General features: G+C 27.3%; 1 protein-coding gene across 2 annotated transcripts in view; it reads right to left on the bottom strand.

Annotated features, from left to right (window-relative positions):
- Positions 1-240: 240 nt before the first annotated feature.
- The window catches only part of LOC100210725 (uncharacterized), a 30,414-nt gene continuing 14,220 nt past the window's right edge, over positions 241-16,434 (bottom strand). For both annotated transcript variants that reach the window (XM_065796040.1, XM_065796041.1), the window contains 6 exons: positions 15,923-16,085; positions 15,477-15,653; positions 11,343-11,485; positions 3,815-4,003; positions 1,056-1,194; positions 241-652 (listed from right to left, as the gene is read on the bottom strand). In XM_065796040.1, coding sequence (XP_065652112.1) covers positions 324-652; positions 1,056-1,194; positions 3,815-4,003; positions 11,343-11,485; positions 15,477-15,653; positions 15,923-16,085 — 1,140 coding nt within the window. In that variant the 3' untranslated portion in view covers positions 241-323. The remainder of the gene's footprint in view (positions 653-1,055; positions 1,195-3,814; positions 4,004-11,342; positions 11,486-15,476; positions 15,654-15,922; positions 16,086-16,434) is intronic.

Here is a 16,434-nt window from a genome sequence, read left to right as displayed (position 1 = left end):
TTTTTTGTTTGTTTGCTTTAATTTGAGTTAATTTTTATTTCAATTATTAAATTATTTGTTATTTCATTAAATAAATATTAAAAATTTTTTGTTAAAATTTATCCTTTCCACGTTGTCTGCTCAGTTTTCTAAAAAAAATATATGATATAGGATTAAAAAACAATGGAGCTCAGTGGAAATTTCCTCTAACATCTGAGTCTAGTCCAGTAGCCCGTAATTTTCCACAAGGAAGAAAATTAGTTTTAATTAAATAAGATTATTCATAAAAAATCAATTTAGCTAATAAATTTAAAATTTCAAAAATCCAATAATTCTAAATATTGTTAATGATGTTTCTTTTTCTTGAATAAACGAAATAGTGCTTTAATATCTTTTAATTTTTTTTTACGTTTAATATCAACAAATTGGAATGAAGGTTTTGGTGGATTTAAGATAACATTGCAATCTGATAGGCTAGATTTGTCTAATTTGCATTTTACGTAAGAAGCCATGTAGCTTAAAATGAAATGAAAGGGAGATTGGCCTTGTTTTAGCAATTGGTAATGAAACTCTTTTATATCAAATTTATCGCCAAGCTGTTTCTCAATACTGCTTCGTAGGTCAATTATTGTTTGCTGACCAATCATATAAGAAGTTGCTTGACCTGGTGTACCTAGAAAAATAAACATAAAATTAATTTTTTTAAGAAGAGTTAAGTAAGTTTATAAAGTGGAAAAATTTTAACGAAGGTAATGTTTTTAAATGAAGGACTTAGAAAAAGATTTAGAAAAGACACTTAAAAAGAACTTATGGGGTAGAGCGGAACTTTTCCAATCAATTTTTCTTGGTAAAAAAAACTAATTGGAAAACAAATTTATCTGAATCGCAATTCGTTCCCAAAACAAAATAAGTTTCCGAGGTTTCTTCATTTTTGACGTGTTCTAATACTAGTAAAACTTTTTACAAAAATACCTTGTTCTCAGAAAAGCGAAATAATAACGAGAAAATTATTTTAAATATTTCAAAAATTACTTTGTCTTAATTATTATGCCTTTAATTTCTGTAACTATACTAACCTTGGTAACGAGTTATTTCCTTAATAACTGTGTCAGACTCGTCCCATGTATATTTTGAAAACAATTTTGTAACGTCATCTCGTGTTAGGTTTCCTTCATGGAAACCGACATCCGCTATTAAACGTAGAGCTCGCCAAATCTAAGAAAGAAAAAAAATAATACTTTCCTTTTATCAGCAGAAGTAAGTTGACGAAGAGCATTTTTTTTTTTTTGTTTAATGTGGTATTTAAGGTGCTCTAAGAAGTCCCGACAGTCTTATCGCAGAGCACCACAGAAGAGCATTTAACTAGGAAGTTCACGCCTCCATGAAGTACTCTGCACTTGTCCTTGCTTACCTCAACTTAACTTAACATAATCTCATTTTAGAGCCCTACACCGAAATCGCCAGATATTACTTAAACTTGTTAATTAACCATTTAATCCTTAACTAAAGTATTATAAGGGTTCGCGCACGCGCATCGAAGATATTCGGATTTATGGTTTTTTTTGGATAAAAACGTAACTTTTGAAGCACCACTTCTATTTTACTTTACAAAAAAAACAGTAAGTCATATAAGAAAGTTATTGTATAATAATGCCAATTTGTACTTATGCCAATGTTTGCAAGTTTATTTGGTGCACTTATGCCAATTCGCACTTATGCCGATTTGCACCTATGTCAGTTTTTACAACTGCTTCCCAAATATGCCAGTTTGGAATTAAGTCTACAGTTACGTCAATTTTTGCAAATTCTTTTGGGGCACTTATGCAAGTTTGCACTTATGCCAATTTTTACAGCTGCTTCGCACTTTTGCCAGTTCGCACTTATTCCAATGTTTGCCAACTCTTTTGGTACATTTATGCCAGTTAGTTACTAATGCAAGTTTGCACTTATACCAGTTTTTGCAACTGCTTCGCATTTATGCAAGTTCGTACTTATGAAATTCCCACTTATTCAGTCTCTAGTTATCAAGATCTATAGACTGTTTATTGAAAAGGGGTTTGTAGTAAGTTGGCAAATTTTTCACGGGGGTAGTTACCTCATAGAATTTATGGAAAATTTTATATGGAAAATTTTTAGAAAAAATTTTAAGAATATTAAGAAAATTTATATTTTACAAAAAAATTTAAAAAAAAATTTGTTGGGACTTATTTACCTAGAAAAAAGTGGGTTTTGCCTTAGTATACAAACTTATCAAATCTAAAAGTATACAAATCTTAAAATAATATAAAATTTTTGGCTCAGAATTATTACCAAAACCAATTAGTAAAACAATTTATATATATTTTGCACATAATAATACATTAATAATCATTTTTATAATTTTGCGTTAACTTACTCTGTGGTGGGGTTGGCACGTTGAGTTTGAGGCAACTAGCTCCGGTCTCCCCTATTAACTTTTTGTGAATAAAATAGTATTACGGTGAGATAAAATATACCAAGGTGGGTTTCTGCCCATCGTGATATATTTTAGAATAATTACATATTTTACAAGTATGACAAAATTTTTACATTTTTCAGATTTTTTTTATGACAAACATTCTGGCAATAAGAAATGGATAGAAATTTACTACATCTATATATTTAATACATATAGTATATATAATATACGAGAATATGCTTTTAATAAAATTAATTTATATCATGCTGTAGTAACATATGGTATACCATAATTGATTTGACGTTCCAATGAACAAGCCAGTCAGACTCGAGAGTACCAACATGATAATTTACACAATAGTTTGTGTGTATGTGTGTGTGAAAATGAAGCCCAAATTTTAGTTTTAACAAATTACCCATTATCAAGATTACTTCCGCAGTTTGAAGGGAAAGATTAATGTCTCTATATTTCAAGGCCCATTTAATTGAATTTCTATGTCTACATTAAAATTTTCAACCTTCCCCCTTCCTCCATTTCATTTTTTTCGTGCAAAGTTTAAAACGTGTGACTATGGAAAACTGATAGTGTTTCCTTCGTTTAAGATTTTTAGATGTTGTTGAGTTCAGGTTTTAATTTGTACTTTGTTTCTCCAACGTGTTGCCTACGTTGCTTAAAAAGCAGCGTAGGCAAAACGTTGGCGAAATGAAGTACATATATATATGCTTATAGTTAAATAAGTCCCAGGTTGCACCTGGATTTTATACACAATAGCCAACCGGTTGGCTATTGTGTTGCAATTTGTTTTTAGATTTTATTAATTTTCTTAAACTAGAATTTGATTTGAAAACGACTTAATATATTTTCTTGTTTTTTTCTTAATTTGGGAGATAATGTTGGTGTCCACGGATGTAATACTGTATGGAGAAGTAAGAATCGAATTGAATTTTATTGAACTTCATGAACCGTTTTATTCTGATTCGCTTTGCAATACTTTGCAATACTAAGTATTGCAATGCTTTGCAATACTTAGTATTGCAAAGCATTGCAATACTTAGTAAGCGAATCAGAATAATAATTAAGGAATTTAATTTCATTTTGAAACAATGAGTTACTGCATATAGAGCGCTTTAAACGTTGTCTTTAAATATTTAAAAGTTTGGTGATTTGAGCAAGGTTTATTAAACCAATAAAGTTCAGAGTTTTGTAAACTGGGAAAAGGTTAAAATTCTTAAAGTGGAAATTAAAGAATTCCATTGAAAGTGAAGATAAATAAGTTCTATTGAAAGGTCCATGACGCTTTTAAAACACAAAAGCACCAATATTTCCTTTCAATTGGCTTAATACATATACAAGAGAAAACATAAACTTAACTTTTTTTTTTTGTAAAATAAGCGTTACCTGCCACTTCAGAGTACCGTATCGAGCAAGAGGATTATCTTTGATTATCTTTGTATCATGCAGAAGTAAAGGATTTTCTGCATATAAGCCCCAACCTTCAGAAAAAGATGGATAGTAATCTACCACGTCGTTAATCCAACCTGAAATTCCACCACAAGCATCTTGAAAATTCTCAAGAAATCCTTGAATCTATTGTTATAAAAATTAAAAATTAACTAAATAATTACTCCAAATAACATATTTTATTATAGTAACGTATAAGGCTTTGAAAAGTTGAAAGCTCTAAATAACATTTAAGATTTTTAATTCACAAGTTGTCAACAACATTTTATAATTATATTTTATAACATTTTATAATTGTATAACTTTTTATAATTTATAATTTTATAATTATAATACAAACTTTTTATAATTTGATAAATTTTATAAATTATAATATAAGTTATAATTTATAATTACTGGATCATTTATGTATTATTTCATACGGTTTGTGCAAACTGTTTTATTTTGTACTTGAGCTTCATCTCCGATTCCGTCTTCGGTTCCCACTCCGACTCAGGTAAATTAAGTTTAAAAACTCCGGCTCCAATTGTCACAAGTTGACGCGTTAGCTCGTAGTAATAAAAATATAACCTAATATTTAAAATAGTAGGAAATAGACTAGCGATGTTTGTAACAATATAAACAGCAAAATTGTGACTCAGACCAAAATTTGTCTAAGAACAAAGCTGAAAATTTTTTTTTTACTTCTTGATCATATTTAAATTATGAAAAGATATCGTCTAACGTATCTTATAAAGAGATATCAAAGATAATAAAAGATATCGGAGTCTAACGTATATTTAAACATAATTAAAAGAAGATTGTAAACATTTTATTAAGAATACTCTTTTCAATTAGAAGGTTTGTATAAGCAAAGCGATCTTTAAATTTGATTAGACGTACAAAATGCTTCTGTTACCGATAGAGAGGTTCTAACTTGCTTTTTTTTTTAACATTACACAAACAATGTTTGCATAGTTTATACCTTAGACCATTAAAAATGATAGACGCAGCTTTTTCATTACTTCATCATTTTTTAGGAAAATTCCTTTTATTAAAAATATATAGAATATATTTTTTTTGGATAAATTCTAATAAATTCTAAGTATAGTAATTATTATATTATTTCTTTAAAACTATTTATTTATTACTATTGTAATATTATATTGTAAAAGTATAAACTTGTATCCGTGAAATGACATATCTGTACCAGTTTTATATCTTTTGTGCAATTGTATGCTCCATGATTAAAATTAATCAAAAATAAATGCAAAAAAATAAATGCAAGAGCCAGCTGGACGTAAAAAAGTTCTTTTGCCACAATCTGAGGTCACTGCGCAAAATTTTTTTTGGCTTCATTTTTAGATTAGCGTTATATAGTTAAGGCCGCGTCTTTAGCTTTTAATGGTCTAAAGTTTATACCAGTGCTGTGGGTGACTTTTTGGCGCTGGAAACATGCATACTTGCATATTGTCTTTATATAGAGTGAGAATTAAGGCCATCAAAATCCTTCAAATATATTTGGATACATCAAAACAAAAATACTGACCTCTTTAACAATAATTGCTTGTTAATCCGATTGTTACTTTCTTTTTACTCTTTATTGGTTTTAAGTCAGTTATTTTAGTAAGGAAAGTATTTTCCTTACTAGGGTTTACGAACATATAATGAGTTAAAATGTTTTTCTTATATTTTTTTATATTGTTTTTATATTCTACACCTTTTCAAGATGTAATTGAGGACTTGAAAGTTGTAAATAAGAAAAGTAAAATGTAATTGAGAAATACAGCATGTAATTTAGAAGTCGCAATATGTAATTAAGAAACACAACATGTAATTAAGAAATTTTAAAATTTAATTGAGAAACCCAACATGTAAATAAGAAACTGCAACATGTAATTAGAAAAACAAAAGTTGTAATTAAGAAATTGAAATATTTAAATGAGAATATATTATTTGTATTTGTGAATTTACAATGTAAACTTAAAGGTCATTATAAAAGATCTTCTTGGTCATGCATTTTAATAAGTTGATAATATCAAATTTTGCATTTGTATGCACCAGAAATATAGTAATTCAGTAATGGAATTGAAAGATTGTTGTGTTATTTGTTAATACACTATGAACAGAAAGTCTGTTATTAAATTCAAACCGTGCTAACGTTAATTTCATCAAATTTGCTTAGGGTAACCTGGGGCAAAACAAGATACTTTTTGGGAGAATGTTCATAACTTGAGAGGAATCACGTTTCACAATAAGAAATTTTTCTAGCCACTAGAACATTATGTGTCAAATGATCTCTTAAATATTTGTGGTGATAGGTTGTTGGATTGGTACAAAATTAAATTTAAAATGACAACAACTACCCTGTCTTACTTTCCCCAAAACCTGGGGCAAAATGAGCCAGATATCATTTGAAAAAAAAATATAATTTTCAATAAAATTAAAGCAGACTTTTGATCAGTTTGATCTGATCATATATAAGAATGCAAATAAAAACACAAAGGTATCATTTTATAATATTAAAACAAAAAAGCAATTTTCCTTTTAAATCAAAAAACATGATACGAATTAAAAAATTAATATCAATAAAAAAAATGCATGTGCAAAGTTTCATGTTAGTCAAAAAATTTGAATAAAATCTATTCACATAAAAAGCAAACATTATTTAATGTGCAGTTTTCATGTACCCAAACAGTACGTACAAAACAAGCTATCCAGTCAATTTTGGTACCATTGCACCATTTCCCTTAACAAACTGGATAAAACCATTCCTCCTCATTGTTTACATCTTTTTCAATAAAGCATTTCTTCAATTTTCTTTTCTTTTTGTTTTTTTTTATATTTTTTTGTTTAATTTATTGTAATTGTTCTTTTCCAGTAAAAAAAATTTGCCTATAAAAAAAATATATGGTGAACTAGTTGTAATCTGAGATTTTTCAGCTAATTTTTTTTTGGAGGATAAAGTTTTGGAACTTGAAGTATATCTTCAAAAAAATTTGATGAAGTAACAGTGGTCTCTTAAAAGCTTACAATTAACTTAAATTTATCATGACTCGTTAATTCTAATGTAGTCAACTATGGCTGCTATAAAATTTTACTTTCTTTTTTGTTATCGCGTTCAAAGTGAATTTCATGAGGTATGGATAACCTGATTCTATTATTATTATCACTCAAAGATGTTCTTGGATATTCATTTTCTAACAAATACCGATTAAATGGGACAATTCCAGTTGCTCTAAAACTTGAAATAGCATTTTCCTTATTAGCAGCTCTTAAATATGCTTCATTAAATGTTTCTCCAAGATTTTCAGTTTGTATTCGTTTTCCTGAATGATTTCGCATCCATCTCATACATGCTTAATTAAAAAAGGTTTTCAAAGACTTAAAAAATCCACGGTCCAATGGTTGAAGTTTATGAGTTGTGTGTAGTGGTAGTGATAGCAAAAAACAATCCATTGTTACGAGGATAGTCTATAAGTTTTAAGCTTTTGGTATGAGAACGATGACCGTTAAATATAAGTAAAACTTTGTTGATCAAGGTGCATCGTGCATGTTTAACAAAATATTGTATATATTCAAGAAATAAATCAGTATTAACCCAATCATTTTCTGAGCATTAATGTTAAAATTGGAACTATTCAAGGAATAGTTCCTTGAAATTATTACTCACAAATAAAGCTGGAGCATTATTTGTGAGTAATAATTTCTTTTTTTTGCGCTTAAATATCATCATGGGTGGCACATAACGACTAACAGAATTACATGCACATAAAATTGTTGTTGTGACTCTTTTTTCCCCACTTGTCACTGATGAAACACACCGTTTTCCTGAAGATGAGATAACTTTTAATGGCTCAGAATAGCGTTTTAAAAAGCCTTGCGCAAAGTCTTCTCCTGCTAATTTACTATATTTGTTAAAAGGATTTGGAATTTGATTTTTTTGCAGAACTCAAATACTATCAATCTAATATCCATCATTGAGAGACCATAAAATGAATTGTCCATATCTTTAATATACTTATTTAGATCTTATTCTTGGTTATTAGGAAGCACTTTTCTAAATCTCCTTAGTAAATTAGTATGTAAACTACTTTCAACTTGAAATTCAAGTGAAGCCTTTATAACACGCCGATGTTAGTGAATCTTTTGAGACACAAAATTTTTTACAAGCTTTTCTTAAAGACGTCTGCATCAACTTTACTGCTATTATAGCATTATCATGTCATCTTCGTTCCAGTTAGCTTGATTAGTTTTTCTCTTGTAGTTTTTCGTTTAAAAATTTTTGGTTACTAAATGACAACAAAGTTATGTTATATTCTTTTAAAGTTTCTAATAAAATTATGTTTTACTTTTACATAAAATTCATTCATAAAATGCTGATATCAAGTTTATAAACTTGCTATCGTAAACGTTTACTTTGACGACTTTTTCAGTAACTAGCGCTGTCGCACTTTCCCCGTAAATGTGAAGTTATGTATTTCTTAAACATCTTTGAAACAAAATAATCTGACATAAAAAGAAAAATGGCAGCTGAAAGATAACAAATAAATGATTACAAACTCAATACTATGTTTGTTCTGTTGTAAAAAATGGCAGCATACGTGGATTTTTTCCACAAAAAAAAAATAATAATAATTTTGATTTTTTAATCAAATTGACGCATCTCGTAAGCTTTAAACCAACTTTTAAATGTCATATTGTAGCAAAAAACTGATGGAAACTACTTTAAAACATAAAAAAAAATATGAAACTTTTATTATAATAGAAAAAAGTTACTGTATCATTTCAAAAAAATTCTGTACAAAGCTAGAAAACCTAAATGTCTCACTTTGTCCCGTGTCTCGCTTTGCCCCAGGATACCCTACATCCACTTCTGGAACAACCAGAATCACCTTGTCCAATTTTTAGACATGAAATACATACAACTGAACAAATTGAAAGAAAACATTATGTTTTATCTTCATTGAATGATAGAAGAAGAGTAATTGAATGTGCTGAACAAAACGACAATTGGGTGACTCTGACGCAAACTTTAGGTGTTAAATATAAGACAGCATGCAATTGGGTCCGCAGCGGAAATTTAAATTTTATTGGAAGAGTTGGTTTTAAACCTAAAAAATTAACCGATAATCAAATCGAAGAAACACTAACATGGATTGAAAGTGATTATCAGTTTACATTGTGGCCATTAAAACAAGGATATTAAGACAATTTAATATTAGCGTCAGCACAACCACAATTGCCAATTACCTCAAAGGCAGACTATTTTCATTTTAAAAAATTGCACAAGGAGCCTACTACAATGAGTAGTAATGAGAACAAATAAAAAAGAGCTTAATATGTTAGGAACGTTAACGGACACAACACAAATGGTCATCAAATAACTTGGTTGGACGAAACAAATTTTAACCTTTTTTTGTAGAAAAACGCAAGACTTGCCAAACAGGGGAAAAGAGAAATTATGGAAATACCTTTTTCAAAAGGTGCAAACATACATTTTATTACAGCTGTATCAACAACAATTATCGTCGTGATGGAAACTTGCAGAGGATCATTTAAAGCAGATTCTTGTAGCGAGTGGATGTTGTAACAGACAATGTTGGTCGTTGTAACAGACAATGCTCCATGTTACGCTCGTTTGGAAAGGGCGTTTGAAAATTCACCGGCTTAGTTGTTACGAAACTACAGTCCAATGTCCAATTACGAAAATACAGTCCAAGACATTCTTAGGGATGTCTGGCATAAAGTTTACTTTGATAACTGGTTCACCACCATTCCTTTGCAAGTAACTTTGCACAAACAAGGAATCTTCTATACTCTGTGAGAAATGCAATGTGCAATTATGTCTGTCAAAAGCATCAAACTGTTTTAAAAACTTTCATGCCCCATAATTTTGTAACTATTTTTTTGTTTGATGTTGAATAAAAATATCTTAGTATAAAACTATTTAATATATTTTAAACTTCTTGTTTTTCTTTGTGAGTGTTCTTTTTTTCTACACGACAATATTTGGTTTGTAAATACTTAGTGCATTTTTGGCCATTAAAAAATCTAATACATATATATATATATATATATATATATATATATATATATATATATATATATATATATATATATATATATATATATATATATATATATATATATATATATATATATATATATATATATATATAATATATATACCTTGTTTTTCAAAAACTTTGTTTCAATAAAATCAAAAACAAAAGTCTTCAAAATGTTTTTATTATTGTTATTCAATGTAACTGTTGTCATTGTTTTTGTAAGCTTGTGTAATTATTACATTAATATATATATTTAGCATTATGTTCATTTTATAAAAAACTATTGCTTGGTTGTGCATAGTTGCAAAAATGCAACGACCAACATCAAGACTGAATTATTAGTTTTATAAATTGCAATATTTTCAAAATTATTTCTATATCAAATTGAAGTAGAAGTTATACTCAAAACCTAAATTCATTCAATATAGGGTTAAATATATATAAAATATATAGAATATATTAAATATATACAAATATATTAAGTGTATATAAAATATATCAGTTATCTATAAAATACCTAAATTAGTAAAGTTTAATTTTGTACCAAGGACAACTTTATTAATCTTCCCCCTAAAAAAAGGACGTATGAAGTAAAGAAAGGAAAAAAAAAGAGTAAAAAAAAATTATGAAAATAAAGAATTTTTTTTTTTAGTATATTGGTTTCGTTTTGAGGAACTTATTTCTTAACAACTTTTTTATAGAATTTGTTCATGAAATCCGAAAACTGGTTTTGAAATTTTACTTTTATAAAAGTATTAAAAGTTTCAAATGATCATTTGAACATTTAAATTAAGTCAAGTTATAGTTTATTATTTATTTCGTTCAGTCGTATAAACAGGTTTCTTTAAAATGTTCCTTTAAAATGTTATACAACTTTATGAACTTTGTTATAATTTGAATGAATTTTATGCTCTAAAAGTACCAAGAAGCACAATTTAGTTAGTCCAATATTGGATCAACGCATTTGCTATTTGTTAAGTAACAACAATGTGTTATGCATATGATCAACTTATAACACATTGTTCTCATGTTTTTCAAGGGTGGTGGTTACTTTAGTCTGCTCTTTAGTCTTTGCTAACTAGGTATTGCAGTTAATACTCCACAAACCTTACAGTGTTTTTTGCTCACCCATCAAAAAAATCATATGCATATTAAAATTGTTTCACAAACTAATGCACTATGTGCACCTAACTTCAAATTGAAAGTAGTTTTACTTTCTACCGTCTAATTTTGATTGACCCAACTGATAATTCAATACAGATAAATTTTATGTAAATAAGAAACGAAATAAACTTTTTATTCTGAGTTTATCTGTAATTTCTGCCTCTCAGTTTTTTTACTTTGAAAAATTAGAACAGTATTTGTTGTCAGAATAATTCTTAAGCTATATTTTAGACGTTTTTATAATAAATAACCTGCAAGTGATGTCCTGGCCGTGACTCGTGAAAGTTTGTATTGTAATCTTCGTAAGAAGGTCCCATCTCAGCTTTAAAAAACGGTACAAAATAGTTAGCTGGTTCTATGCAATCTGGATCACTTTCCAGATAACTTGGGACACCTAAAATAAATTGTTTTTGTTTTTTAAAATACAAAAATATTATTAAAGTTAAAAGAACAACCAGCCCAATTATAAATAATAAAACTGATAATAAAGGTCCATAAGTAAACTATAATATTAAATCGTATAAAAAAAATTGTAATAAAAATAATAAAAAAATGTTTTCAAACTTAAAATTATTTCAAAAATTTATTAGTCTATTTAAAATAAAAAGTAAAATTATATAGTTATAGGAAACTATATAAAAAATTTTATGTTTTTATTATTTTTTATGTTTTTATTATTTTTTATTATTATTTTCTTTTAAACACCCAGTAATACAATTAAATACAGGTAAAGTAACTTATATTATTACAGTTTATAGTAAAATTACGTCAAGAGAGCACGGCTCTCTCAATCATTAGCCTTTAATGCTAATAACTAGACGGTTAGTTCTATTTTAGGAATATTCACCACAATCAAAGTTTTAAATGTTTCTCTTTTTTCTTTTTAATTCGATAACTGGAACGATTCTTTTAATATTACTATAATCTCAGCTTGCTTCTTGAGGTAGTGTAAAATTATTTTTTTCCCTTCTATCATGTATTGAAGGAAGTTTAAACCAAGAGTTTTACATATAGAAATCACTTCATTTGTAAATGATTTTTTATTTTGTGTTGACTGTAATTGATTAATTATCAGTGAGTAATAAGTTTGATTTTTCATCAGCCTGATAAACAGATTAGCTTTATTTCGAATTAGAATAGTTGAAATATCCTCTATTTTAAAAAAAGAATGCAGGTAATTTTTACTATATTTTGAAATACCAAAAAATGATTTTAAAACTGCTCTTCCAACGGCGTCTATGTTTCGAAGGAAACTGATATCAAAGTTGCATAGTTCAAGGCCATATGCTTTGGCACTGCTAAAGTGTTGTATAAATAAACTATTGTTGACGGCTGGCAGTAACAAATTCCACTGTCAATTAGAGCTATTGAAACTGAGTTATACGTTCATTTAGATTTGTTTTTTGAAGTGTTGCAATTTTCATGTTGTTTTTACCATTATCCCATTGGAAACCCAGATGTTTTAATTTATTTTAGAGACATATATAGCTTCCGTTAATTTGAACAACGTTGTTCGGAATCGAACTTTTACCAGAAATCAGAAATTCCGTTTTTTCAGTGTTTACTTTAACAAAGTTTGATATTCCATATGTTTGAAACCTGTCAATCAGTTCTTGCAGACCAGAGATTGTTGGACATAGCAAAATTACATCATCTGCGTATGCAATTACACCAGTATAGATACCATTTATTATTGAACCTACTTGACATTCTGAGACGATTTCATTTAGGATATTTTCAGTATAAATGCTATTTAAATGTGGCGATAGAATAGACCCTTGACGCACCATTTGTGACAGACTGAAAAGATTTGAGGTAATTCCATGATAGGATACGTTAGCAGTACCAGAGAGATATGGCGATTAGATTGTGTGTACTACAGATAGAGGTAATTTTTTTTGGAAGTAGAGCTTCTCAAATAGCAAATCCCAGTTGCAAGTATCAAACGCTTTATTTGTTTCTAAACTGCACATATATAATGGCGTACTATTATTACTATAGTGCTTAATGGTTTCGCTCAATAAAAATTCTGCGTGGAGTGTAGAACTGTTTTTTTTTAAAACATATCTGATGGGAGTGGCTAACTATTAAATTAGGACATAAATGCAAGATTAAATATTCTAGAAGTTTGGTAAGATAGGTAAAATGCTAACTTCACGGTAATTATCCGGATTATTAAGAGATTTTTTATATGACTTAACAAGTGGAATAATTGTTGAAGTTGATAAATATTTTGGAACCTTAACATACGTTAAAATGCCATTATAAAAATTAGCGAGCCACGAAAAAAAGATTGTTATTATGAGAGTGTTTAAGGTGTTCAGCACTTACCCCACAGCTATCTGTGGACTCCTTACTATTTAGTTGTGATTTGTGAGTTGTGACTTATTACTATTTTTTATGCTTTTATTATTTGTTATGTTTTTTATTGTTTTTTATGTTTTTATTATTTTTTATGTTTTTATGTTTTTATTATTTTTTATGTTTTTATTATTTTTTATGTTTTATTATTTTTTATGTTATTACTATTTTTTATGTTATTATTATTTTTATATTTATTACTATTTAGTTTATGTTATAAACTAAATAGTAATTACTATTTAGTTTATGTTAATAACTATTTATTATTATTACTATTTAGTTTATGTTATTATTATTTTCATGTTTTTATTATTTTTATGTTTTTATTATTTTTTATGTTTTTATTATTTTTTATGTTATTATTATTTTTTATGTTATTATTAATTTTTATGTTATTATTAATTTTTATATTATTATTATTTGTTATGCTATTATTATTTTTTATATTACTTTTATTTTTTTATGTTATTATTATTTTTTTTGTAATTATTACATTTTATGTTTTTATTATTTTTTGTGTTATTATTGTTTTTTATATTATTATTATTTGTTATGCTATTATTATTTTTTATGTTATTATTGTTTTTTATGCTATTAAGTTGACAAAGTCTAAATATAAAGCGACTAAAGATTTTGATTCGAATTTGTTGAAATCAGATATAATAATATATAATATAAAAAAAAAAAAGAATTAAATATATACTTAATAAATAAAAGCATTTCTTAAATATGTGTATTTAAGAGATGTTTGAAGCCCCAAACATCATGGTTTTCCAAAAATATTTTAGGCGTGCACAGTTAAATTTTTGGTTCACGTTTTACAAAGTATTAGAATACTCAGCGTTTCATTGGCATATGAGTGATCTTCAAATCAACGTTTACATTGTACGTGCTTTACTAAGTTAGTAAATATGCAGTTCTGTCAACAACTGTCAAAATAATTTCAATGTTGGTTGATCATTGGTCTGGCATTTTAATTTATACATGACAATCATAGGGAGCTTTTTACTTTAACAGCAAAAATGAAATTGTTATTAAAAATGCTTTCATTCTAATATTTAAAGAATAGTAGTAGTCAAGAGTACTAAAATGTTTTGGCTACTTTGACTACTTGGCTACTTTGACTACTTGGCTAATTATTTTGTTTAACTCTTTGTCAAACTTTCATATATTTATATTTAAACCATATAGCGTTTTCAGTATTATAACTAGGTTGCTAAACACACTCAAGGTTACTTGTACAATATTTTAAGAACAATAGGTTGACCATAATATCATACCATAAGTTTGTCACTTATATGCCAACGTAAAGCCAGCCGTATCACTTCATTAGACCAATTTTGCACAAAAATGTGATTGACAAAACTGCATACTTAATGCTGCTGAGCCAGTAACGTAAAATGTGATTAATCCAAATACAGTTCTGGTGTAATTGCACCAGCCAACTAAAAAACGCAGTTGGCCTAACTGCAAATACAAAGCATTTGTACCATTTTTTCAAATATTTATCCAGTATTGACATAACCTCCTAATTGATTAAGAAGACTTCTTTAAACATTGTAGTAACCAATATAAAGATTGGATTATTAAAATGCAAAGATATTTGGTGTAAAATTTGTTCGGTGAAAATGCTATCATCAAAAAGTAGATAAGTTTGACACAATTTAGGAAATAAATAGCCATATTACATATAACAACATATATGTAATATGGCTATTTATTATAAAAAAGCAACACATACTGATAAAAATAATATTTCGTAAAAAACGGATATAATTCTAATTGCAGAGCTGACCTTTCAACTGACAAATTAATACAATGGTTGTTCTGCCACGATATGATTTTTATAATTATTTTGCCAATCCAAGATAACCCACCCCAAAAAAGTACAGCCCTATAAGTCCCAAAACGTTTTCAAAACCTTTTTTAAAACTTTTAAAAAAAAAAAGATAATGTTAAATTCAATTTTTTAATATCAATAATAGAAAAAAACTCTTAAAACAATAAAGTATCTAAAATCTTACCATTGGAAGGATTATATTCTGCAGTTAACTTGACCAAACAATCAGGTGTTGTTTTATTTTCACCATTTGTGTAAAACAGTTCTTGAATGCATGATTTTGCAGATTGCATGATGTTTACGTTGTGCTCGAACCAACTCTTAATTGCCTTCCATCGAGTTGGGCAAAGTTCTGCAGCATCTTAAAAAACAAGATAAGATTCGTATATAATTTGAACAAAAATAAAGTATATAATAACTAATTTGAAAAAAAATAAAGTATATAATAACTAATTAAAAAAAATAATAAAGTATATAATAACTAACTTAAACAAAGATTAGAGAAAAAAGATTTTAAATTTAGAATTAAATTTCAAAAGAATTGAAAATAAAATTGTAGATAAAATATTTTACACAATCATTTATATTTATACAATTTTTTTTTTTTTAATTGTTTTTTTTTATTGTTACCTTTATCGTTTACACACTTTTCGTGTGCAATATCATCTGATTCGTTATCTGGAAATTTAAATGCGTTAAAATATAAAGATTTTTTATTCAACTTCTTCTTGAACTCTTCAATTATTTCTTCTTCGTTTTCTTTACCAGTCACATTTTTGCCTAGCGCTAATACCTAAATAAAAATATTAAATGCAATAACAACATACTAAATACAATAATGTTAATTTAAAACATTTATCAATTATTTAAAAATTATCTTCTTTTTATGAAGAACATTCAATACTGATTTTATTTATTTTTATGTGTGATATTTCAGGAATATATGCGCAGTCCCATTATTATGACTATATCGACAGTCCCATTATCAGGGCTATATAGAGAGTCCCATCACCAGATAATTACAATAAAATATTTTTACTAAATCTCTATAAAAAGAAGATAATTACTAAAATACATTTACTCATTCATACAATATGTTTTTTAAACATTGCTCAATTATACTTTAACAATGTTAATTTTAT

The sequence above is a fragment of the Hydra vulgaris genome, chromosome 04 (genome assembly GCF_038396675.1).
Source record: "Hydra vulgaris chromosome 04, alternate assembly HydraT2T_AEP".
Lineage (NCBI taxonomy): Eukaryota > Metazoa > Cnidaria > Hydrozoa > Anthoathecata > Hydridae > Hydra > Hydra vulgaris.
Note: the sequence above shows the minus strand (reverse complement) of the source record. Positions and strands in the feature narration are given on the sequence as shown.